Below are 26315 nucleotides of genomic sequence, written 5' to 3' on the forward strand. Positions count from 1 at the left end.
CTCTAGCAAAGCAAGGGGTTCCCAAGCAGGGCCTCCTGAGCTCCTCAGCCTTTCCCCTGTATCCTGCCTTAATGGACTCAGCCACAAGCTATTCCTGCCATTGCCGTGAAAGTAGGGAACCGGCCGCTTCCACTGGCCTAGGGGTGGTGTTCTCCTGTGGTTACTGTGCCCGGGAAAGGGGGCGGAGCCTGGACACCTATTCCAGTCTCAAACCACCTCCTCCCCCCCCCCCCCTTAGTCCTCCTTGGGCATATCATGGAGATGTGGCTAGCTGACATCGCATCCAGCCTGCTCCTGGGGAGCCTCGAAGCCTAAACAATATTTCAGGGGCTCCTCCATGGTCAAAAGGTTGAAAAAGGCCTAGGGGACCGATTGCCTAGGGTACCGATTCTATGGGATCCCCTGAGTCCTCACTGTTACCAGTCTCAAAGGAACGGAGGGAAGGGGAAGTTCTCATTTTGAAGTTCAGTCTACTAATGCCTCCAACCTTTCCTTTCCATGCTACTTTGCTCCATGTGGCCTGCAGAAGGTAAGGGGCTTCCTGACCCTCTTGGGGGCAAGGACTGGGTATGGGACCAAGCCCTAGGAGGAAAGGCACAGGGACTTGGGAATGTTCAGCCTGGAGGAGGTTGAGACGGGACAGGATGGCTCTCTTTAAAGATATGAAATGTTGTCACTTAGAGGAAGGCAGAGAGTGGTTCCTTTTGGCAGCTGAGGAGAAGACCCACAGTCCTGGCTTTAAACTCTGTAGAACAGGACTGGCTAGACATATGGATTTCCCCCCCCCCTCCAATCTGAGCAGTTCAGTAGTGGAATGGGCTGCCTAAGGAGGTCGGCTCCCCCTCACTGGTGGTCTTTAAGCAGCGGCTGGGCAGATACTTCTCAGGCTGCTTCAGGCCGATCCTGCATTGAGCAGGGGATGGGACTAGATGGCCTGGATGGTCCCTTCCCCCTCTGGGATCCTATGAATGTCTTTTGCCTTAGAAATCCTACGAGGCCACCATAAGTCATGGGATGTAGCCCACAATTTGGGTCCTCAGCCTTGTTTTGCTCCAGCTGCCCACTTACCCATGGCAGCAACAGTCCTGCATTGCAGTCCCACCAGCACTAGGGACTCCCGCTGGGTCGAAGACCAGGGATTTCCCCTTAGCTAAAAAGCATGAGAGGAAAGCATTGCCCAGTGGAGAGGACCGCGAGAGAGGTGCAAGGGGAAGCTTGGCTTAGAACCCACGCTTCTTCCGTAGGGCAGAGGTTCCTCCTCTCGTCTTTCTGTGTCCCCAACCCCACTCCTCTGTCTCTGTTTGGCAGGACTTCCTGGGGCAAGCCCACGTGGCATTGGGAGAGGTCATTGGCTCCCTGAGAGGTCGCCTGGAGCGGACACTCGCGTAAGTCGTCAAGGTTGCTGAGGGAGGTTCCCAAAGGGTGACCCCTCCACTGAGGCACATTAGCCAAACCAAGGGGAACTGCGGGATCATCAGCACGGCTTCGGAAGGGAGCTGGGGCAAGGCTGCAGAGGGCAGGCCCAGATCCAGGAGTCATCCTGTCACGGCTCATAGCCCTTTGCGCCTTCCCTGTCCCACTGACCTGCCCTTCCCCTCCCTCCCGAGGACAGGCGGCTGCCATAGGGCTCGACTGCAAATATGCGGCATGGAGCTAATGCAGCTGATCTGGAAGGCAGGAGGCCAAGAAGAGGGATGGATTCCCGGCCACCAGGGCAGGCTCTCTGACTGAGCCATCCCCCAGTGTAACAAGGGCAGCCATGCCAGCGTGGGTGAGAGGAAAGAGCCAGGAGGGGTCATCTTCAGAGTGGGCAGCACACGTCAAATGGAGGGGGGGAAGGAAGTGTATGGTAGCCATAGAGATAATTCAGCCTGATGCTCGGAGGGCCGTTCCCGACAGCCAGAACTGGTTGTGATTGTGCAGCTTCTCTAGTCAGGGTAAATTAATCCGACAGTCGTGGTGACCGAGAGATGCCTTTCCTGAAGTCCCGGTTCGTATGATTAAATCTGTCGATAAACTCTCATTCGGCTGCAATAAATCTCTTGGTCTTGCTAAGGCGGGAGAGCAAGTGTGCCACCCATTCAAACACGTTCTGCCACACAGCTGTTATGCCTTGCCAATAAATTAATAAGTATTACACGGAGAGGAAGAGGAGTTGGTTTTTGGGACCCCGCTTTTCAGTACCCGAAGGAGCCTCAAAGCGGCTTGCGATCGCCTTCCCTTCCCCACCTCCTGTGAGGGAGGTGGAGCCGAGAGAGCTCTGAGAGAACAGCTCTGTGAGAACAATTCTAACAGGATTGTGACGTGCCCAAGGCACCCAGCTGGCTGCATGTGGAGGAGTGGGGAATTAAACCCATTTCTCCAGATTGGAAGCTGCTGCTTTCAGCCACTCCACCAAGCCGTCTCTCTATGAAAAGGAAATTAATGGGAAAGTAATGAAAAGGAAAGTAATATGGAGACTATATCCCAGGAAAGCAGGTCATTTCTTCCATGAACCCACATTGTGTTTTTCAGCTACTCGCTGAGAGCAAACGACCTGGGAGGCTCAGTGCAAGAGCTTCTGCTTGGCATGCAGAAGGTTTCTGGTTCAATCCTCAGCATTTCCAGCTGAAAGGCTCAAGTGTGAGAGGAAGGGAAAGGCCTCTTCCCGAGAGCCCAAAGAGCTGTTGCCAAGCACAGTAAACAATTCTGACCTTTAGCCTCTCCTCGGAAGCCTTGTGCATTTGGAGGGGGGAAAGACTTGGAAAGAGACGTCTGCCTGTCAGTGATGCTCTTCTTCTTTGGGCTGCCCGAAAGAAGGTCCCAGGTTCAATTCTCATTGCCTCCAGTTCAAGGGTCTCGTGGCGAAGGAGCTGGCTAGACTTTCTCAGCTTGAGGCCCTGGAAAATGGCTGCCAGCCAGAGCAATCAATTTGAGATGTCCTGGATAGCCCAGGGTGTAGTCTGCATGGGGCTTTTTACCCACCCCCAGCTCAAATAAATCCCTCCTGTCTACACTGAATTCGATTGCCATTTTGATTTTGGGCACTTTAAATTTCCCCTCTGCAACATGCATGATTGATCCTACCTTTCCCCCGCGATATCCAGAAATGGATATAACCCTTGATATTTGAAAAATCACCATAAGTGTGCAGATCTCTGCTTTTTATGAATTAACTTCCTGCCTCGTGCCTCCAATGCTGATGTAGAAAAGCAGTCTTCCCTGATTGGCCAGGGCATCAGTTCAAAGACTTCTTAGTTCCCAGTTGCAAGGCTTGTCTTAAAGTGATTGGGCTCCAGAAGCCCTAACTTCTTTCAGCAAGCCATCTCTGAGAGCCTCTTGCTTCAAAAACCGTACAGCGTTACTGTAAGCTGGCTGCACCTCAATGGCCAAAAAAGCTCACTGGTCAATCTAGCTTAACGTGAGTGTCCGTATTGAGCTAGATTGACCAGCAAGCGGTCTCTGTCAGAGGAAGCTCTATGTGCGCAGGAGAAATGGGCGCTCCATTATCACGTAGTTATAAAGGTGTGGGAGCTCCATTCTGGGGTATGATCTCCCTCTTTCACTGCAGGGATATTCCTAATGATGAATGAGCTCCTTCCCCAGAATAAACTACTATGATTTCTCTATTTCCCTCAGAGGACAAGGACCAGGCGCAGCTGAAACCAATGATATCGAAATAGCAGCCAGGAAATCTTTTAAATATGCATCTCCCACAATATTATCTAGCCGTTTTTGTCTCTTGTGGCCTACTGGGTTCAAGATGACCTGGTATTCCAGAGTTTGAAAAAGAAAAAGCAAGGGCTAGCTTGGTGTAGTGGCTATGAGTGACAGCCTCTAATCTGGAAAACGGGTTGATTCTCCACTCCTCCTCCACATGCAGTCATCTGGGTGACCTTGGGCCTGTCACAGTCCTGTTAGAGCTGTTCTCACAGATCAGTTCTCTCAGAGCTCTCTCAGCTCCACCTACCTCACAGGGTGTCTGTTGTGGGGAGAGGAAAGGAAGATGACTGTAAGCCGCTTTGAGACTCCTTCAGGTAGAGAAAAGCGGCATATAAGAACCAACTCTTCTTCTTCAGTAATATCAGGGTTCTCTCAGCCTCACCTCCCTCACAGGGTGTCTGTTGTGGGGAGAGGAAAGGAAGGCGATTGCAAGCTGCTTTGAGACTCCTTTGGGTAGGGAAAAGCAGGATATGAAAGCCAACTCTTCGTCGTTGTCTTCTTCTCATCTTCCAAATAAGGCCTCCCTTGTTTCTGGAACCATAGTTTCTGTTTGCTGATTTATGACAGAAATAGGAAACTTCCCACAGATCCTGAGAAGGGCACCTTCACTTAGCTTAGAAACATGTAATTAAGGGGGAAAAATGAGTCAGGTAATTGATTAATCAGATCAAAGCTACCCAGTTAATTGATTAAAATATTTAATTGCTTAGCAGCCGTAGTCAAGAATGGCATCCAGGTCCCTGGAGCAGAATGGCTGCAAAGTGGAGGAGAAGAGGCTGAAGCCCTTGTACTCCAGGCCTGTGGAGTACTGTGCTGGTGGACCTCAAGTGGGTCTGGACCCTAGGCCATGAGAGCACAGCTCCGCAGCATAAACAGCAGGAGTTATCATATTGTGTCAAGCTCTGGGCTCTACAGTTCAAGAGGGATATCGACAAGTTGGAAAGTGTTCAGAGAAGGGCGACTAAGGAAGTTGAGGGGCTGGACTCCATGCCTTACGAGGAGAGGCAGAGAGAAGCTGGGAGAAGAGGAGAGCAAGAGGTGATATGAGAGCTGTGTTTAACTACATAAAAGGTAGACATGTTGAAGAGGGAGGCAGCTTGTTTAGAAGAGGAAGAGGAAGAGGAAGAAGAAGACGAAGAGGAAGAAGAAGAGGAAGAAGAAGAAGAGGAAGAGGAAGAGGAAGAGGAAGAAGAAGAGGAGGAAGAAGAAGAAGAAGGTTCTTATATGCCACTTTTCTCTACCCAAAGGAGACTCAAAGCGGCTTACCTTCCCTTTCCTCTCCCCATGACAGACACCCTGTGAGGGAGGCGAGGCTGAGAGAGCCCTGAGATTACTGAAGAAGAGTTGGTTCTTATATGCCGCTTTTCTCTACCCAAAGGAGTCTCAAAGCAGCTTACATTTGCCTTCCCTTTCCTCTCCCCATGACAGACACCCTGTGAGGGAGGCGAAGCTGAGAGGGCCCTGATATTACTGAAGAAGAAGAGTTGGTTCTTATATGCTGCTTTTCTCCACCCAAAGGAGTCTCAAAGCAGCTTATATTTGCCTTCCCTTTCCTCTCCCCATGACAGACACCCTGTGAGGGAGGCGAGGCTGAGAGGGCCCTGATATTACTGAAGAAGAAGAGTTGGTTCTTATATGCCGCTTTTCTCCACCCAAAGGAGTCTCAAAGCAGCTTACATTTGCCTTCCCTTTCCTCTCCCCACAACAGACACCCTGTGAGGGAGGCGAGGCTGAGAGAGCCCTAAGATTACTGAAGAAGAAGAGTTAGTTCTTATATGCCGCTTCGCTCTACCCGAAGGAGTCTCAAAGCGGCTTACACTCGCCATATTAGGAGTCCGCACTCCTAACCACTACACCAAACTGGCTCTTTACTGTGGCTTTAGAGACAAAGACAAGGAGCGATGGGTTCAACTTATGGGAAAGGAGGTTCCACTTAAATATTGGAAAACATTTTTTGACAATGAGGGCTGTTCATAGGTGGAGTGCGCTGCCTCGGAGGGTGGCGGAGTCTCCTTCATTGGAAGTGTTTAGGAGGAGATTGGATGAGCACCTGTCATGAGGGTATGATTTTTAAGTCCCCAAGAAGGTGGGGGGCTGGACAAGACTGCCCTTGGTGGTCTCTTCCACTCTGTGGTTGATTCTGATGGCCCTGCCTTCCTCTCCCGCTGCAGGCTTCTTTTACCCTCTGACATGTGCCCTTGTGACCAGCAGAGCAAGCAGCAGAGAGTGGGAAGAACTGGCAAAACTTGCCCTTCCCCTCTTCCATGAGTGGAAGCAGCTAATGCAAATTAGTTAGATTAGTTATTTCGGGGAGGCCTTTCCAGAGGACTGGACCCACCACAGAGACTGACCTGTTATCATGCAGCTAATCTCTGGACCCAAACACCCATTATGTTTGATGTTTCTTTGGAGAAGGGGGCCCAACCCAACTTATAGTCAAATATCAGAGTTGAGAGAGACTTCATGTTTCTCTCCTGTGCTGTTTTTGCCAATGGAAATGGCTGTGGGGTGCGTGTGTGTCTGTGGGGCGGGGGAATAGCCCCAACGGAGAAGTTTCACCTGGCAAAACTGGTCCAGGAGGGAAGCTTGAAGTCACCTTCCAGCGTTTGGAGATGTTCTGGGTGATGAAGAAGCGTTTAAAGCAGGGGTAGTCAAACTGTGGCCCTCCAGATGTCCGTGGACTACAATTCCCATGAGCTCCTGCCAGCATTTGCTGGCAGGAGCTCATGGGAATTGTAGTCCACGGACATCTGGAGGGCCACAGGTTGACTACCCCTGCTTTTATGGTTAGTCTCCACTCTGGTGTTCGGCTATGAGTTGGGTTCACGAGGCTGAAAGGGGGAGGAAAGGATCGTGCGCCTTGCCTTAAGTTCCTTGGAGAAAGAGAAGAAGAAGGATGATTTCGGCTGGCCACCAAGAGTAGGTGAGCTCCTCTGAACTAGCACTAAGTCTCTCTGTTTCTCTCCGTCTCTCTCTCTCCAGGGGGGTCCCAGGGAAGAAGTGTGGGACCATCGTGCTGTCTGCCGAAGAGCTCAGCAATTGTCGGGTGAGTGTCCTTCCACAGACTTGTAGGGGTCTTGGGGGGGGGGGATGTGGAACAAGAACAAGGTCAGCACACCCATGCCCAATGGAGAGATTGGCCTGAGCTTTGTGCAGCCCTGTCTGGTTAGTTTAGAAGAAGGCCTTTTTACTGAGATCAGTCATGCAAAGGGGAGCCGGGAAAGAAATGGAAGATATGTGGGGAGGGGGTAAAATTCCTCACCGAATATGTCCACAAGGAGCCTTTCTGGGGTAACTGTAGCAGGGGGTGGAGACACTGCAACTGAAGAGGCATGAGATTTTGGAGCCATGACTGCTGTTTTTACAAGGGCATCCGAGCCTGAAGGGTTCACATGGCATTTTGGGACAAGAGTCATTCCTGGCCCTAGAATCATAGAGTCGTAGAGTTTGAAGGGACCTCCAGGGTCATCTAGTCCAACCCCCTGCACAGTGCAGGACACTCACAACTACCTGCCCGCCCACAGTGACCCCAGTTTCATGCCCAAGTGATTCCTGCCCCCAGACCAAAAATCTCCAGAATCCAGCCTGGCCTGGAGGAAACTCACCTCCCATCCTAGTGTTCCCAGTAGCTGCATTTAGTATTAGGCTGCAGTCATACGTCTGCCAATGGCAGAGATCCGGGGCTGGACAAGGTATAGAATCATAGAATCATAGAATAGAATCATAGAATCATAGAGTTGGAAGGGGCCATACAGGCCATCTAGTCCAACCCCCTGCTCAACGCAGGATTAGCCCTAAGCATCCTAAAGTATACAACCATTGCTCTTCAGTTCTGCTTTCTAAAACTCCCACCCAAGCCAATTTCATGAGGCTTTGCTCCATCCGGGTCAAACTTTGCATTTCATATGAATGGATGGCTAAGAACGTTTGCCGATAGTATTTTTTGAATGGTACGTTGGAGCCCCAGTTATCCAGCCTCAGTAGCTGGCCTGCAAGCTGCCTGGATAAGAGATTTCTGGGAAGCCACATATTACGATGATTATTGTTATTATTGGATTTATAGAACGTCACAGCACAGCCATCTCGGGGAGGTGTACAACCATTTAAAACGAGTAATACAATAAAAGCAATAAATATAAGTTACTTAACATCCATCAAGAGCAGCAGTCACCATCTTTCTTGCTCCCGGCCCAATCAGAAATACATCTCTCATCTGGAGTGTGATGGGAGGGAGGGAGGTTCTTAGATGTTCCTTGGGACCCAGCCTCAACCAAATGCCCAGCAGAAGTCCTCTGTCTTGCAGGCACCAGGGAACTCAATGAGCTCTGGCAGGGCTCACATCTCTTCTGGGAGCATGTTCCACCAGGCAAGGGCCAGGACCAAAAAGGCCCTACCCCTGGTCTAAGCTGCTCTGAGCTCCTTGGAGAAAGAACAGTTTGTATAGCTCTCAGGTGATGGCTGTTGGCAGTGAATGGATGTGAATGTCCAGAGAGCCAGCTTGGTGTAGTGGTTAGGAGTGCGGGTTTGATTCTGTTCTCCCCCACAGGCAGCCAGCTGGGTGACCTTGGGCTTGTCACAGCACTGATAGAGCTGTTCTGACTGAGCAGTAAACTCAGGGCTCTCTCAGCCTCACCTCCCTCACAGGGTGTCTGCTGTGGGGAGAGGAAAGGGAAGGCGATTGTAAGCCGCTTTGAGACTCGTTCGAGGAGAGAAAAGTGGCATATAAGAACCAACTCTTCTTCTTCTTCTTCTTCTTCTTCTTCTTCTTCTTCTTCTTCTTCTTCTTCTTCTTCTTCTTCTTCTTCTTCTTCGGTACTGAGTCTGTTCCATGCCAGGCAATGTGCTTATTACCTGGGCTGGGAACAATACCAAGCAGGAAAATTTATTTTATTTATATTTTGACCTTACCTGAAGGCTCAGGGTGGGTCCCATCAGTTAAAACACAGACCCTAAATATCCACAGTAAGAATTTGTTGTTCACTTCTAAAAATTCTAAAATTGAATTGAAAATGACTTGAAGCCGCCTCCTTTTCCCTGGCAAAAACGAGTGGGGTTCATATATGCCCTCTGTTGGGTTGGTTGGATGGATTTTGGACAGGGACAGAATTTAACCCTAAGCCTGGCAGAACAGCTGTGCTTGGCAGAACCTGCCAAAGTGGTTAAGGTCCCACAGGGCCCTGATCTCATTGGGCAAAGTGTCCCACCAGACTGGGGCCAGGGCTGAGAAGGCCGTGGCCCTTGCTGAGACCAATTTAATTTCACTGGGGCTTGGGATCCTAAGAAAATGTTTTTGGCTGGATCTCAGCATTCTTTTGGGGACATGGTGAAAAAAGTGGTCCTCTAGCTACTATGCTTCCAGACCGTTTAGGGCAGGGGTAGTCAAACTTTGGCCCTCCAGATGTCTATGGACTACAATTCCCATGAGCCCCTACCAGCAAATGGGAATTGAAGTCCATGGACATCTGGAGGGCTGCAGTTTGACTACCCTTGGTTTAGGGCTTTACAGATAAGAACCTTGAATCTGATCCAGTTTTCAGTCTGGAGCCAGTCTGCTTTCTAGAGGGAGGGGGATGAATTTCACCTCCTCTTGGCAACCTGTTGTATGGAATCTCTCACTGGGGAGGAGCGTGGTTGTTTTTTTATTTAATGGAAATGGTTGTTCAGTTCTGTAATATTAAACAATCTGCGCAAGATGGGAAGAGATGATGGAAAACTTGGGCTGTAAGCCCCTGAAGTATCGACTCTCCTGAGCTGCACAGGCTTTGATGTAATAGCAATTCCGGGAGTATTCATCTGACATGAAAGCAGGACGGATTGTGTTTCTTCCTTTTGGATTCCTCCCTCCACCCCCCTTTTACATCCAGCGTTTAATAGGAGGTTTTCCTCTAGGGGTAGGGAACGGTGAGCAGCTCTCTCGGTTAAAGAGAGACCTAATAATGAAACATTGCCTTTAAACTGCTATCTCAAAGAAATGCTGGGCAAATGTGTCCCTGTTGTGATGCTTATCCAGAGCCACACCAGGCACAGTTGACTTGGCTGGTTCCCTGGCCTGGAATGAAAGGCCCCAAGTCTCGGAGACCATCTCCACAATTGGAAATAGGGGGGATTTCCGCACCCGTTAAAAATAGTTAAATGCTTACCTTTTGTTGTCGTTATATTCTGGCTCCTGCATATGATGTTGCCAACATGCAATGTCTGGGCAGTAAACAGCCAGCTACATCCTCCACTCAGGAAGGGGGGGGGGTTCAAAAAGTACTATGATTAGATGCGTAGGCATAGCAACGGGGAAGTATGCATTTAAAAAAATTAGCGGGCATTGTGAGACCTTTAAAGCATGAAGAAAGGGGATTGGCTGCTTGGCTTGATTGACAGGCAGAAGAGAGTCATGTATAAATCTCATTGCTCTCTTCCGCCATTTCAAGGAGGAGACGTGGAGGGTGGGAAGCATGAAAAGGTGGCAGAGAAGAGCGAGACAGGGAAAGGGTGAGGAGGGGCCAGGAGGCACGATTATATTTAGTATTATGCCATTCGGCTGGCGGAATGCCCAAGGACCTTGACTTCTCCAGATTCCTCATGGTGGAGCTGCCGTATGCATCCTAGCTGCTCCTGTCATGCTCAGCTCCTCCCCACCCTTTTCTCCTTGTTCTCTGTCATTGAATTCCCAAATGCTGACAACTACACCACCCTGGTAGAGTGCCTTTCAGCCCACCTTTCTTTGGTCAACCTCATTATGAGCTATAAAGCCCACTTTGATCAGCTTTACGCCTCCGTACCTATCTTCTCCCTTACTTACGATCTGTCCACTTGCCAAGGAAGTCCCCTGGTGCTAAGCTCCCCCTCCCCTCCTCCCTGGCTTTGTCCGTCTCCCCCAGCCTCTCGCACTGTACATTACTGTTCTCGATCCTCTCTCTTCAGCATAACCCCTTCCCCTTGATCTGATCTAGCCTTTCGCTTCCAGGACATCATCACCATGCAGCTGTGCGCCAACAAGCTTGACAAGAAGGATTTCTTCGGCAAATCCGACCCCTTCCTCGTCTTCTACCGCAGCAACGAGGATGGCACGTACGCGAGAAATGCCCCCCTTCAAGACCACCATGACACCCAGCCAGGAAAATACCTAGAGATTTGGGGGGTGGAGTCTGGGGAGGGTGGTGTTCGGGAAGGGACCTCAGTGGGATACAATGCAATAGAGAAGGGATGGCCAAACTGTGGCTCTCCAGAGGCCTATGGGACTACAATTCCCACAAGCCCCACAGGGGCTTGTGGGAATTGTAGTCCCATAGACCTCTGGAGAGCCACAGTTTGGCCACCCCTGCCATACAGTCCCCGCTCCAAAGCAATCATTTTCTCTGAGGGAACCAAACTTGGTTGTCTGGAGATCAGCTTTAACAGCAGGAGATCTCAAGGTGCTATCTAGATGTTGACAATCCATGGCCCATTGGCAAACATGGTCCCAGAGATAAGCATGCCATTTCCTTCCTAGTATCTGGATCCCCTTCATTCACACACACATTCACCAGAAGAAGAAGAAGAACAGCTGTTTTTTTATACCCTGCTTTTAACTACGCAGTCCCAGCATAGCTTACAATTGCCTGTCCTCCCTCTCCCCACAACAATGTGAAGTAGATGGGGCTCAGAGAGCTGAGCGAAACTGTGTCTAGGCCAAGGTCATCCAGATGTCTGTATGCAGAGGAACAGGGACTCAGACTTGGTTCTCCAGGTTAGAGGCTGCCCCTCTTCACCACTGCGTCAAGTCGGCTCTCAAGCAAGCAGCTGTGTCGTCGGGTCTGTAATTCTGCCTGCCCCACGGATTCTCTCTGGCTTCTCATACCCTTTGCCCAGCGCAAGACTCTTTGGAGGGGTACACTGAATTATATTGGCAGGCTTCACAGGGAGCGTTGCCAGCCTCCAGGTGGGACCTGGAGTTAGATCTGATCTCCAGGTTACAGAAATCAGTTTCCTTGGAGAGAATGGCTCCATAGCATTATACTCCATTGAGGTCCTACTACTTCCCAAACCCTTCCTTTCCCAGGCCCCCCCTACAAAATCTCCAAGTATTTCACAGGCCAGAGTTGGTAACCCTACTCACAGTTCTGATCCGTACTCCACAGTAGTTGTGCAGCCACAAAGAGGTGCATAGCAATTCCACTTCGGGTCCCCAGACATCCAAGGGTATCAATACTTAGCTTAGTGCTGCTAGATTGGTTCAAATATTTTTACACAGATGGTTATTATGTATTACTAGCAAGGAAGCCCATTGCAACCAGGAATTAAATGGGTGCTAGGACCAAGGGGACACCGGCAGGCACAGATCTCTCTCTTTCTCTCTCTCTCTCTGTGTCTCACTGTCTCAGTCACAGCAGGAGCCATAGGAGGTAATCAGGGCTGGTTTGTAGCAGGGAATGAGGGCTTCTTTGCAGTTTGGGGTGGCTCTCTCTGTCTCTCTGTCTCTCTCTCAGCAGTAGCCATAGCAGGTAATCGTTAGCAGTTTGGCAGGGCTCTCTGTGTCTCTATGTCTCTCTCTCAGGCGCTGGCTCCTGCAGCGTCTGAGAGCAAAGTGGATAGCGTCCAGGGAGGTAGGACGGGAGCAAGCTGGCCGCACCCTGATTGGCCCTATTCCAACTCAGACACCCCAGACCATTCCACCCCCCCCCCCCGGCTTTTTCACAAATATTAAAAGAACAATGGATAGATTATTTCTCTTATGGCATGTATGTAATGTAGCCAGGAGCACCTAAGATTGCCTAGCAGCCAGGCAAAAGTAGTTCAGAGGTGGCTTGCCATTTCTTGCCCCCACATCACGGCCCTAGTGTCCCTCCAAGTCCTAGCCAGGGCTGGCCGTATTTAGCTTCTGCGACCGGGCTTGCCTGAGCTGTCCAGAAACCTTATTTTGTGGCAGTCCCATGCCCCACCGGAGTGTTCCTTGCTAACAGCCCGAGTTAGCAGCGCTTGTTTCTCATGCTCTGTTTCTGTGCCCGCTTGCCATGACCTCTTTCTGCTTCCAGGTTCACCATCTGCCACAAGACAGAGGTGGTGAAGAACAACCTGAATCCAGTATGGCAGCCGTTCTCCATCCCTGTGCGTGCCCTATGCAACGGGGACTATGACAGGTCAGAGCCTGGAAGTCGGTATGGGAGACTCTGGAAGACAGCCCAGAGGATGAGGGTCAGGCCTAAGGAGGAGCCACCATTTGGAGGAGAACACTGTGGCCCTTCTGTTTGGGGGACATGCCCACCTCACTGGTGGCTATCAACATGGGCTGGCTATCCACACTGTTGTCACTAGCATTCCTAATTTTTAACCGAAGGGTTAAAATGATCCCCAAGTTGGAAACCTTTCCACAAAACCCATCTTTTCTTTCCTTCTGTTTCTTTCTTGTGTTTCAGGACAGTGAAAATTGACGTGTATGACTGGGATCGAGATGGCAGGTGAGGTGATTCTTCGTGGTCTAGAATCTTCTCTCTTCCTTAGGGGGAGCCTTTATGCAGAAAGAGGCGGTAGGCTTTCTCAACCAGGGTTTCTTAATGGCCCGGGAAGGGTTTTCTGAATGGGTGGGAATTAATTATATATTTTTAAAAATGGTTAAACATTTATCGGGTGAAATGACGCCCAAAATGGCCAGTGATGGGCCTGGAGGGGTTGGGAAGGGGACCCTGGTGGGTGTGTACACAGCTATGCTTCCATATTCTGCACGATTGCACCATTTCTTGAAGTCAAAAACTTCTAGGGTTTCTTGAAGTCAATGGCCAAAAAGTTGAGAAAGGCTGGTTCAGATAGTACCACTGCATTAGATAAAGACAAAATTGTATCTTTTAATACTCCCCTGTCTAAAAACCTCCCAGGACACAAACCACAACTTCTGAAAAAGGGTCACAACAAACCTCTCTCCCTTCAATATCATAGTTTTCTACACAGGAGAACCTTAAGAAATATCATCACCTGCCGCAGGAGCTGCAGGTGGGGAAGGCTCAAGAATTCTACCACCTGCTTTGGCATAATATTTGGCTCAGGTCCCAGGCTATGATGGGAAAATATCGTTCAGAAGTCCGGGCAGCAGCTAGAAGCAATTCTCAGCTATGGATCCATTCAAGCTGTTGTTAGATAATCTGCTGGCCGAAACTGGCAGGCCTTATCTAAATAGATCAGTCAGGAAAACACTTCCAGCCTTGAGCGCACGGCAGAATTATTTGTGGTACAGGTCTTAAGTGGGGTCAAGTCACAGCTGATTTAAGGCAAGAGACATTCAGAGCTGGTTTGAAATTGCCTGCCTCTGCTTAGCGACCCTGGACTTTCATGGTGATCTCCCATCCAATTACTAACTAGGCCCAAGCCTGCTTAGTGTTTTAGGTTTGATGAGATCAGGCTAGCCTGGGCCATTCAGGTTACAGCAAAATAATATAGATAGTATTTTATATTGAATGTCTTATATCTGTAGGAAGGGAAATGTTTAATGCTGGAGCCAGCATTGGTCATAAAAAAACTGTCTTTATTGGAATACTAGCCAGAAAGTCCGTTGCAGCCAGGAATGCAACGGGCACTAGAAGTGGGCCCCTTACCATGGCCACAGCTGGCCTAGCTTTGGGCCACACACGTGGCAGTGCGGCTGGTCATCCCAGAGGGCAGGGGGGTCCAAGGGCATTTGGAAAGGGCAGTGGTCCCCAACCTTTTTTCGGCTGGGGACCGGCAGGGCAACTACCGCGTAGCGCACATGTGCACATGCGCGGCCGGGCCGCGCATGCGTGATGCGCGGTGCGGCCTTGATTTCCTCTCCCCTCCCGCAGTAAGAAGCTTCCTGGGCCACAAGCTTGCGGCCTGGGAAGTTTTTTACTGCGGGGGGGCGGGGAGAGGGACCCGCGGCCCGGCGCCCTGGCCTTCGCGGCCTGGCACCGGGCCGCGGACCACAGGTTCGGGACCACTGTGGAAAGGGCAGCCATGTCGGGCCAGCATGCCACATATCTGCCCTTGAGTGCAGGGAGGCGAGCAGCAGTTGGGCCAGCACGCTGCAGGTCCGCTCCCCTTGGCAACCAGGCTTTGTTTGCTGGTGAGGCTGTCGGAGCGCTGCACAGCCTGATTGGCCCAAGAAGCATGTCTGGCCAATAATTGAGTCCAGACACGCTCCGCCCACCATGGCTCTGCGCAAATATATATATAAGAGCCACTAAGTATTAAGGATAACAGCCAGCTAAGAGAACAGGCCACAATTAGGCCTCAGTTACTCTTCCTCTAGTTGCGGTCACAAGACCAGAGTCTCCCTGTTCTAGATAGCTTCTGGGAGTTTTTCTGAAAGCAAGAATACCAAGATACCTCAGAACAAAGCCTGGAATGAGCTGGAAGAATTTGGGGCTGAGAGGCCTGAACCTGCCTCTCAGGATGAGTTGGGGGGTGAGGTACATATGATGTTTACAAACTGTTAGAGAGCCTAACCGGCTTAGGAACCAAGGGTTCTTTATGTCTCGAGCATAAATGAACAAAATCTTTCAGATAAGCCACAGCAAGCGCTGGATGGCAGGCGGGGGTATCCTCAGGCAAAAGTGAAATGTACATTTGCAGCACAGGTTCCCTGAGGACATCTTCCCTTGTTCTTTGCAGCACTTTCATGTCTCCCATTCCCCGGCTTTCAAGGTCCTCTCATGAAAGCTGATGCCTTCATAAATGTCCTGGTTTTTAAGGTGCTGTAAGACGCTTTGCCGTTTCAAGTCACGATAATAGTGAAGAGCTCGAATGCCTCAGCTTTTAAGGCCCAATGGAAAATAGGCTCTCTGAGCTGCATCAATGCACCCTGCAAAAATGAGGGGACACACTGCGCTGTCCCGCTACCAAGGGGTAGGAGGAAGGAAACGATCATCCACTTTTTAAGATGCTGCAAAAGCCAGAAGCAGGGTCTGTTGTAGCAAGATGCCCTGCAGTGCCCTCCCCTCCCAGATTTCTCCCTCAGGTGCTGGGCAAAAAAAACAGCTGTGCAGGCTCAGAGTAACAGCTGTTGCTCACTCATGGATTTCCCCCACTGGCTGGCAGCTGCTGATCCTAATAGCCATCATTTCTTGCTCAGACAAGTGAGCAAACAGTGACCTGGGGCAGACAGGTCTTCCGCCAGCCTGTGGAGGAAGGGACAAAATGGAGAAACCATGGCTCCCCCTTGCGGAGGGGAAGGAGGGAGGGTGGACAGACTCAGTCTATGACTGCAAATACCCAGAGGTCATTGCGATCCCCACTACAATGGGAGGCCCTGCTTAGTCCATTGGCCTTTGGCTCCTGGCAAGGATGTCTCATTCAAACTGCTCTTGATGGTGAGAAAAGTTTTAATCCGGTTCACTTTCTCCCATGCTAGCTTTCTCCTCGGGAGGAATCCTGAAGCAATATCCCCCAGGCCCTCCCTCAGGCTCGGCCACCAGACGGGTACCTGAATTTCCCACTTCCCAGGTGCATGCTGCCCAATTTGGATTGGGATTTTTGCATGCATGGTGAAGGTATTTTGGTCTTCCTCCTGCACCAAAATGAAATGGCCCAGAGCAAGCCCTATTTGCCCTGAGGAGCCAATCGGTGCATGTGCCGTCCTCTGATGGGGCAGATTGGACAGTTTTGGGTTAGGGAAAACACCACCTAGCAGTCTGAATACAAACCAGGGTCCCACAGTCTTTGGAAACTGGTTCTCATCAAGGTAGCATGTGACTGGAGGCTTAGCATTCAGGCCCGGCAAACGGCAACTCAGCACATGCAGTTTGGCCCTTTGAGAAAGAAGTGAGAAGTAGAGCAAACAGTTCAGATTGACTAAGAGAGAAGCCTGGGTTCTTGAAATGCTGGGCTTACACTCAAAGCTCACGTTATTTATGTTCGCTAGCTAAGCCTTGCTACGGGTTCAGATTGCACTGGCAATGATGGACTACCTCTGCTTCTTCCTTTGCCTTCCTTTCCCCCTCCACAGCCATGATTTCATCGGAGAGTTTGCTACAAGCTACAGGGAGCTCTCCCGCGCCCAGAGTCAGTTCACCGTGTATGAGGTGAGCACCGCCAAAATGAAAACTCACGATCGTCGAGCCTCATTCCTTGCCCAGCCGAGATGGTATTTTGAATTAGCGTGTCCGGTGTTGAGTGTGGAATCACATGCATGTGTCCGACCCAAGACTCGCATGTGTCTTTTTTAAAAAGCAAGGCCTCTATCGGCCCATCTGTAGACAGAGCATGTTCAGAGTTTCCCCACATCCCTCTTCATTATTGCAACCTCTTCAGTCCTCCGGAAAGACTTTCTTAAAGTCACCTACTAAGGGTGTGGGGCCATTTGCTTAGGCATGGTGTAACTTTGTGCAGAGTGCAGGGGGTTGGACTAGATGACCCAGGAGGTTCCTTTCAACAATTTGCCTCTGTGTTGTAAAAAGCTCCACTGCATATTAAATGTCTTTTTAAAGGCACAGATGCCGATCTGTCGGGGTTTATTTTCTACCCAATGGGCAACTCTCACCCCAGGCTTTACTCTCCAGGTATTAGTTTTGGGAAACCCTGGGGTTTCTTGATAGCCCTGGCAGGGTTTCCTGAATGGGTGGGAGTTAATTAATTTTAATATGTTTTTTTAAATTTGTTAAGGATTTATGGGGTACTACGACCGTATGTGGTCATGTCAGCCCTCCCCCACAATTGCCTGAGATGGACCTGAAGGGGGTGGAGAGGAGAAGGGCCATGGGTGGGCGTGTCCACAGCTCTGCTTCCCAACTATATTCTGCACGATCGTGCCACTTCTGTGGTTTCTCAAAGCCTGAAGAATGTTTCAGGGGTTTCTCAAGTGTAAAAAAAAGTTAAGAGAGGCTTTGCTACATGCTGGCTACCGATGCCTCATTCCTCTCCCTCTGCCGTTTGGTATTTAAGACAAACCCACCCTGAGTCACGTGGCTTCAGTTGGCTATTATCGCCACTTTGGGTGATGTTGCCCAGTTTAATAAAAGCAGCGTAATTGAGGTAACTAGCAAAGCACTCCCAGGTACTGATGAATGTGCGGATCATGAGTGACTCTTCTGCCTGCCAAAACACAGGGTGTGCCTTGCAGCAAAGTCAAGCCTGAATCCAATGAGCCAGCCAGATCTGCAAACAGGGGCTGGAGATGCTGTCCTCCTTTGACTAAGCAGTTTGGGAAAGTTGAGGATTCAGCCTTGAAGTAGTGGCCAGATGCTAGGGCAAAATTTCCCAGTAGGGATACGAAGTGGCTTATGACGTTGTTCTGTTTTTCTCTGTTTTATTCTCACAACAGCCCTGTGTGGTAGGTTAGGTTGAGAGAATAGGACCAAAGTCACCCAACAAGATTTCCTAGAAGTGTGGGGAAAAGAAGTCAGGCCTCTTCGTCTGGCAGGCTAAGCACTGTGCCATAGCTGAAATCCTGGCAGGATTGAGGTGTCTGACGTGGAACATTGAGGCAGATATACAAGAGGTACCACGGGGGTCCCCAGTATGGTGCCAGTGGGCACCCAAATGCCCATGATCACCTTTTCTGGCACCCACCAAGTGTTTTGGGGTAGTGAGTGGGGCCAGATTGGGCTTTTGCCCGGCAAGGCTTCTGATTGGCTATTGGAGATATCAGTTGTTATGCAGATTGTTTTTAAAATGGGAAGGCAGCAGATTCAAAGGGACAAAGAGAAGCCCTTAGAGAATCTCAAATGCAAGACGGGAGCCTGACTTTTGTCCAAGCAAAAAACTACAGGAGGCCTGGGCCCATTCCGCACATATAGGATAATGGATTTTCAATATGCTTTGGCAGCTGGATTTTCCTGTGCAGAACAGGAAAATATATTTCTAAAGTGTATTGAAAGTGCATTATCCTATGTGTGCAGAATAGGCCCTGGAAGAACTGAAGAGGATGAAAATGGGATGGGTAGAAAGAGGAATATGCAGCAATTCTGTTCTTTCCAAGCAGATCTTCTTGCAGATGGTCAGGATCTGTGATATAAGAAGGTTTCCACCATCTAGTAGGAATGGTTTTGTGGTTAAGGAACACACGTGCACTCAATGAGAGCCAGGGCATTATGTACAATATTATGTATGAGCCCATGATGTAATGTTAAGGTATTGTGACTTGAAAATACATTTTTCTTCCCCTTAGATATAAAAAACTGCAGGTACTACAGAGTAGTGTAGTCTCGTAGGCGGGTGTGTCATAGAATCATAGAATCACAGAATCATAGAATCATAGAATCATAGAATAACAGAGTTGGAAGGTACCTCCTGGGTCATCTAGTCCAACCCCCTGCACTATGCAGGACACCCACAACCCTATCGCTCATCCACTCAAACCACAGCCCTGAAACAACATAAAATAGCGAGCTGTAAAATCATGATGGCATAATTAAATGTTAGATGTTAAACATTTGATTGTTATGAGCTTTACTGTTAGAAATATTATATGTTCTCAATGACGACGTACTTTGTATGACTCCATGACTTTCACGATAAACTGCCCTGAGCTGCAGGGGAGGCCAGTATATAAATGTAAGTAAGTCAATAAGTAAGTAAAATGATGACTGTAACTCAGGACTAGAGAAGACTCAGCTGTCCTTTCTGCTCCAACACTAGGTTTTGAATCCTAGGAAGAAATGCAAGAAAAAGAAATACGTTAACTCGGGGACAGTGAGTATGAGATCATTCCCCCCCCCTCCTTCCTGCTGCCCCTCCCTCCGTTACTTGAGAGCCAAATATTGTCCCTTTTCAGAAATGCTTGGCTTGAACCAACAAGATGTGGGTTGATAGTGCACATCCACAGTTGTAACACACTGTTCGGCAAGCCTCGGTTTTCCTACCTGTAAAATGGTACTGGAACAGCCTTCCTCATGGAACCATGTAGGGAGGAGTGAAATAAGGAGGCATACTCCAGGTTCTCTGATTAGGTTGTAACTCTTACCATCCCATTAACTTGTAACTCTTAGCATCCTATTGTGCTCAAAATCAGGGGGATGGAACAGTGATACAAAAGGAATAGAGTGGAGATTCTGATTGGTTTTATAGTGGTTGTAGGCACCTAATCAAGATGTGGTAGTTAATCCTGGTTAGTCAGAGCAGAACATATTTCATATGAAGCACAAATAGTAAAACCGTTATATAAATTAATGTGTTCATATAAAAGTTCAGTATGAGCACACAGGTTTAATCTGAGCTGCTGTTCTGGCATCAAAATATACTAAACTGGGGGCCAAGCCGGTTGCATTCAGGAATACAACGGGTGCTAGATTGTGGGGTGGGGGTGGAAGAACTCTGCAGATGACCTCTCCCCCCAGGAAAGGCTGCAGGTTGGAGGTCCCCAGGAAGGAAACTCACCAGCAGGGGGCAGCTCTCACACAGCAGGGATCTGCAGCCTCTGAGACTCAAAGGGGAGTGGAAGGAGGAGGGGTGGTCAGGGGTGGGGGACGGAAGGCGATTGGCTGGCCGCTGGACAGACAGGCAAGCTGGTTGGAGGAGGAGGCCCTCAGGGGTGGGACAGCTGCCCTGAGTGGGTGTTAAGCGCTGAGTGGCACTTAAGCCATGAGACACGCTCCTCCCCCAAGGCCTTACCAGAAATATATTATGTGGAACAGACTAGAATGTGGGTTGAGTCTGGGTCCCCACCCTGTATCATATGTAGGGTTGCCAGCTCTGGATTGGGAAATATCTGGAGACTTTGGGGTTGGAGTGGGGCGGGATTTAGGGTGGGGAGGGACCTCCGTGGAGTAGAAGACTATGGAGTCCACCCTCCAAAGCAGCCACTTTCTCCAGAGGAGTTAATCTCTATTGCCTGGAGATGAGCTATAATTCTAGGGAACTGTCATCTCCAATTCAGACCTAACACAATCACCCTTGAGTTGTGGGTTCTCCTCAATTCCTGTGCATGTGCTTCCCATCAAGACAACAGGGCCTGTGGGAGAGGGGCGTCTTCCTTCTCTCCCCAGCCTAAAACAAGCCCAGGGTGCTATTTGAGATTGTATTTAGTTTTACTTATTAAAACTTTTCTATCGGGCCTCCTGCATGATCCAAGACTGCTTGCAGTGCAAACAAACATGTGGGTTTCCCCGACAGGTCCCGCTGCACCCCCAGAACTGATTCAGGCTGGGAAAATTGTGGGTGCGAGAAGAATGCTCCAACCTCCACCCACCGTGGCCCTGATCCTAATCCAGCACCTCACAGGCAGGAATTGAGAACCCACTGCTCCTATGTGACCACGTTATGCCTGACACTGTGTGCTCAGTAGTCTGATGCAGGGTCACATTTTAACATGACTGGGGCCCATTCTGCACACACAGGATAATGCACTTTGGCAGCTGGATTTTTCCGTGCGGAACAGGAAAATCTACTTCTAAAATGCAATGAATGTGCATTATCTGTTGTGTGCAGAATAGGCCTAGGAGACAGACAGACCAGCAGAGCTATAGGGCCCAGTATCTCCGGATGGCACCAAAGGCTGCCTTCCTTTGGCAGGGTGGGGGTTCTGTTTGAAAGCTGCTGTTCTGAGGAAGGAGGAAACAGAAGAAAAGCTAGTCTTCCTGGAGGGATAGGGAAGCAAGGGAGAGGCAGCCACTGCAGGGGAGGAAAGGAGGGCTGGGGGAAGGGAGGGGTGGACGCTTTACCATAATGTAATACATCCTTTGCAAGTTTCTGCCATGGAAATGGAACCAATTTGCTTCTGGTAACAGGAAGTCAAAATCCCCTTCCCCAACCCACCCCCAAACAAATAAACAAAAACAACCTGTTTTAAGAAATCCCTTTGGAACAACCACTTCTGTTAACGCTGACACCAAAGTGGCCTCCCCATCCATGACTATCTTGCCCACCATCCCTCACAAGAAATCGTCTCTCTCTTTCTCTCCAGGTGACCCTCCTTTCGTTTACGGTGCAGTCCGAATTCACCTTTGTCGATTACATCCGAGGCGGGTGCGTCAGTGACGAGGCCTTGCTGCTTCCGGGGTCCCTGGCTCTCTGCACCCCCATTCTTGGGCCAGCCTCCTTCAGGGCTTCTGAGGGAGGGAGGCCAAAGAAAGCTGGCTGAGGGGGGGGGGCTTTGGCCACAGGCTGGGTGGCAAAACAAAACAGCATTTGAGGCATTCTGTGCCCGGGGAGATGTTCTGAGGGAATAGTGGCAGGTGGAGAGGGCCTGTTCAGGCTTTAGGCTCCTGACGGGGAGACCCTGTGCAGTTGGTGATATAGACAGGGTGGGCTCGCAAGGGAGGAGACATCTGAGAGGGTCTTAGGGGACTTGCAGGGATGGCGGCATCCCTTTCTCTCTCTTTCTCTTTCTCTCTTCTCTACCCCACCCCCTAGGACACAGTTGAATTTCACAGTCGCCATTGATTTCACGGCCTCCAACGGTGAGTGCAGCACACCAGTGAGTCGCTATGGGAACCGGGTGAACCGGGTGACAGCTTAGCTACCGGTAACCAAGCAGCCAAGGACCCTTGGCCAGAAGCAGAGACCTTTAAGCCGCTACCTCTGGGCTTGAGGCAGGGCTTCCCTTCCAACACTCTGGGAGTAGGAAACCACTCTGGAATTGTGTCTGTGCGCGCATGTGTTCGAGTGTGAGCGTGTGCACGTGTGAGAGGCTTCCGTCCCGTTGTACTGGAGGTGAGGAATAGACCTACGGTGAACCATCCATGGATGACCAAAAGAGAAAAAGGAGAAGGGGACAGATTTTCAGCAAGATTTGTTTATGCAAATTAACAAGCATAGACACAGATTCACACATAATTACTGTAATTTGAATAGAAATACACTTCACGATACTGCCAGCTGTGTCTGAGGCAGCCTGCAGAGCTTCCTTCCTTGAGTGACAGCCTGTCACTCAAACGGTTTCCAAAAGTTGGCTTGTTTTTAAAAGCTTCGGCCGGTTTTGGTGGACAGAAGCAGGGCCCAGATATTTCAGAGGGCAGATCTCATAAGAGAGGATTGACCTTTGAGAAGGAGGACATCTACCCACCCTCAGGGGAGCTGAGGGGGAAAAATATGGGGTCACTGAGAGGAAATGGCTGGAGAGAAAGGTTAGAGGGAGCTCCAGTGGGAATCATCGAGGTCTGCGGGGGTCTGAGGGAAAAGTCAAAGGAGTATCTGTTGTTTGGTTGTTTTTCCTGAGTGGACTGCAGGTGGGAAGGCAGAATGACAAGGGGCATGTAAGGTTCCCAGAACCTCACAGGTGACCTCCAACCCACACATGGTGCTGCTGAAATAAACCGATGGGAAAAGTGCCGCTGGACTGTTTTACTTTCCTTTGCACAGGGAATCCCTCGCAGCCCACCTCCCTCCACTACATGAGCCCGTACCAGCTCAGCTCCTACGCCATGGCGCTGAAGGCGGTTGGCGAGATCATCCAGGATTACGACAGCGACAAGCTGTTCCCTGCCTACGGCTTCGGAGCCAAAGTCCCACCCGACGGCAAGGTGTCCCACCAGTTCCCTTTGGTAGGTAAGGGCTTGACCTGGCAAGGGGAGGGGATGCAGGGGTTGAACAGGTGGTGGGCGTACATTTGGTCCCAAGTTCACTTCCTGACACCATCATTTTAAAAGAGCTCAAGTAACAAGCCTGGGAAAGGCCTCTCATTATAGAATCATAGAATCATAGAGTTGGAAGGGGCCAGACAGGCCATCTAGTCCAACCCCCTGCTCAACGCAGGATCAGCCCAAAGCATCCTAAAGCATCCAAGAAAAGTCTGTATCCAACCTTTGCTTAAAGACTGCCTATGTTAGATCCTGAAAATGGGGTCAGTCAAGGTAGCCAGCGCTTGCCTAGAGCAGAGCTGGCCAGATTGTGGCTCTCCAGAAGTCCATGGATTACAATTCCCTTTGCCAGCATGTGGTTTCCATGTGTATGAAAAAAAAGAGTGTATGAAAAAAAAAGGTAGAAAAAGTTTCGGCCCATCAGACCTTCATCAGTTTTGTAAATAATTTCATTCACTAAATTCTTCCAAAGCTAATAAGGTTCAATCACTGGTTACAGAGAACCTTTAACTGACCTCATTGGGAAAGTGAGGCTCTTTGTTGCAGTGAAAACTCTTAGAATCTTCAAGCAGTAAATGAGAAATGAAGAATCCTACTAGTTGTTTTGTAATATTCTTCCATTGCCTTACACATGTTTTTTCCCCCTCTTATTGTTTGTGACTTGACATTGTGTAAACCCTTCTCTTGTTTACTGAATGAGGACTCATTCTTCGGCATTGTTTAGTAGCTTGGATGTTATTGTTCGCCCAATTGGCACTACATCACAAAACTCCTTTCAGATCAACACACACACACATACACGCACACACACACACACACAGAAAACGGTTATTACTGTATTGTAATCTTGCAGATCGGATGGAGTAAGAAAAGGCAAAAAGCCTGTCACAGTTAATTTCATTAGTCGCTACAAAACACATCCTGCAGCAGCTCTTCAAATAACAATTAATTGTGCAGCTCTACAAATAACAAACACGTCCTAATTAGACATCGCAGGCGCACTCTGCTGAAGAGCCATGGGGTTTAATGAAATCCAGTAGAAATATTATTTCACTAGGTTCAGTAGGAAGGAAGTACCCACTTTCTGGTCTTTAAATTTGCTTTTATTATTATTATTATTATTATTATTATTATTATTATTATTATTATTATTATTATTATTATTATTATTATTATTCTCTGTCCAAAGGTCTCAAGCAATGTCAAAGGCATTAAGCGTGTTGGGGTGGGGGGTGGGGTTTAGGACTGCCATGGGGCTCCAAGGTTTGGCGGGTCCCAAAGCTGAGATTCTTCCCTAAAACTCAAGAGAGTGACCCAGAGCATGTACAGAGTGAACTCCTCTCTGCAACCTCAGCCATAGGCTCTGAAGTTGGTGGGAAGGCTGCTAGTCCAAAGGGTCTGGCTTCCAAACCATCATAAGCCTCAGACCCTGATTCCTTGAGCCTCCCTGCCTTAAAATTAACATCAGTGGAGTCAAGTTGAAGGGACTGTTCTGATGTTCAGGCCCTTGCTGCTTGTGCCCTTTATAACTGGCCCAGGAGCATTTGCGCATCTGAGATCATGCAAATGCAGCGGCAAAGCATTTGTCAGAATCCTGAGGATTTTGCTGAAAAGTTTCTAGTCCTCATTTCCTTTTAAGAAATGCAAGTAATTTTCTCTGAGAAGGGCTGGGAAAAGTGTCCCGCGTGTGGCACTTGTGTGGGTTCACACCCAGAAAACTACACGTGGCAGGGGCACCTCCAGAGCTCCCTTGCCCTGCTTGCTGACTCTGCACCCTTCTCTCCGCAGAACAACAATTCAGAGAACCCCAGCTGCGAGGGCATCGAGGGAGTGCTGGAATCCTATTTCCAAAGCTTGCGGACGGTGCAGCTGTACGGACCCACCAACTTTGCACCTGTCATCAACCAGGTTGCCCAGTAAGTGGGGAGTGGGAGAAGAAGGCCAGGTGAAATCTGGCTTCCTGAATAGCTCTGAGCCCCTAAACCAATGGATTAAACATTTATTGGGTGATATGACCACATGTGGCCATGTCGGCCCCTCCCTCCAAAATGGCCAATGATAGGCTGGAAGAGGTGGGAAGGGGAGGGACCCCAGTTGGGCCTGTACACAGCTCTGCTTCCCAACTATATTCTGCACGATGGCACCACTTCTGGGGTTTCTTGAAGCCTAAAGAATGTTTCAGGGGTTTCTCAATGGTAAAAAAGCTGAGAAAGGCTGCCATATATAGTCAGGTCAACCGACCCACCTCCTCTCAAAATGGCCAATGATGGGCCTGGAGGGGGGGGAAGGGGAGGAGCCCCAGGTGAGCATGTGCACAGCTATGCTTCCCAACCATATTAGAATCATAAAATCATAGAGTTGGAAGGGGCCATACAGGCTATCTAGTCCAACCCCCTGCTCAACACAGGATCAGCCCAAAGCATCCTAAAGCATCCAAGAAAAGTGTGTATCCAACCTTTGCTTGAAGACTGCTAGTGAGGGGGAGCTCACCACCTCCTTAGGCAGCCTATTCCACTGCTGAACTAATTCTGCACGACCGTGCCACTTCTGGGGTTTCTCAATGGCTGAATAGTGTTTCAGGGGTTTCTCAAGGGCAAAAAGCTGCTCTAGAGCAACAGGGAAAGTGGACTCCAGTGGCATCTAGTGATGTCAGCAGCTGGCTGAACTTCTGGGAAAACCTGCATAACCCCTGGGGAGCTCTTGCATAAGTCCTGGAACTCTAGTTGGGAACCACTGCCCTAAATTCTAGGCCTACGTTTCTGAAGGTCTGCCACTGTGTATCCAGCAAAATGTCCGCAGAGTTTCATTGCCATGTCAGCAGAGTTCTGTTAATGCAAGGATCACTGTGTAAACAGGGTGCTAAGGATAGCTAAGAACAGGCAGGCCTCTGCTCATCCCTTGCATTGGTGGCCAAACTGTGGCTCTCTGGATGTCCATGGACTATAATTCCCACGAGCCCCTTTCAGAAGCATGCTGGTAGGTAATTGTAATAAGCATGCTCATGGGAATTGTAGTCCATGGGCATCTGCAGGCTTTACCTGACAAGGGGAAGGGATGCAGGGGTTGAACAGGCAATGGGTGTACATTTGGTCCCAAGTTCACTCCCTGACACCCTCATTTTAAAAGACCTAAAGTGATAGGCCTGGGGAAGGCCTCTCTCTAGCTTAGATCCTGAAAATGTTG

General features: G+C 49.5%; 1 protein-coding gene across 3 annotated transcripts in view; it reads left to right on the forward strand.

Annotated features, from left to right (window-relative positions):
- Window positions 1-26315, forward strand: part of CPNE9 (copine family member 9) — a 66845-nt gene that overhangs the window by 33432 nt on the left and 7098 nt on the right. For 2 of the 3 annotated variants that reach the window (XM_077324844.1, XM_077324845.1), the window contains exons 6-16: window positions 1309-1385; window positions 6685-6748; window positions 10661-10764; window positions 12708-12812; window positions 13089-13130; window positions 16625-16700; window positions 19255-19308; window positions 21518-21579; window positions 21967-22013; window positions 22915-23096; window positions 24921-25048. In XM_077324844.1, coding sequence (XP_077180959.1) covers window positions 1309-1385; window positions 6685-6748; window positions 10661-10764; window positions 12708-12812; window positions 13089-13130; window positions 16625-16700; window positions 19255-19308; window positions 21518-21579; window positions 21967-22013; window positions 22915-23096; window positions 24921-25048 — 941 coding nt within the window. Of the gene's footprint in view, window positions 1-1308; window positions 1386-6684; window positions 6749-10660; window positions 10765-12707; window positions 12813-13088; window positions 13131-16624; window positions 16701-19254; window positions 19309-21517; window positions 21580-21966; window positions 22014-22045; window positions 22267-22914; window positions 23097-24920; window positions 25049-26315 lie in introns of those variants that run through there. The other variant, XM_077324846.1, reaches the window with a different exon arrangement.

The sequence above is a fragment of the Paroedura picta genome, chromosome 3 (genome assembly GCF_049243985.1).
Source record: "Paroedura picta isolate Pp20150507F chromosome 3, Ppicta_v3.0, whole genome shotgun sequence".
Taxonomy (NCBI): domain Eukaryota; kingdom Metazoa; phylum Chordata; class Lepidosauria; order Squamata; family Gekkonidae; genus Paroedura; species Paroedura picta.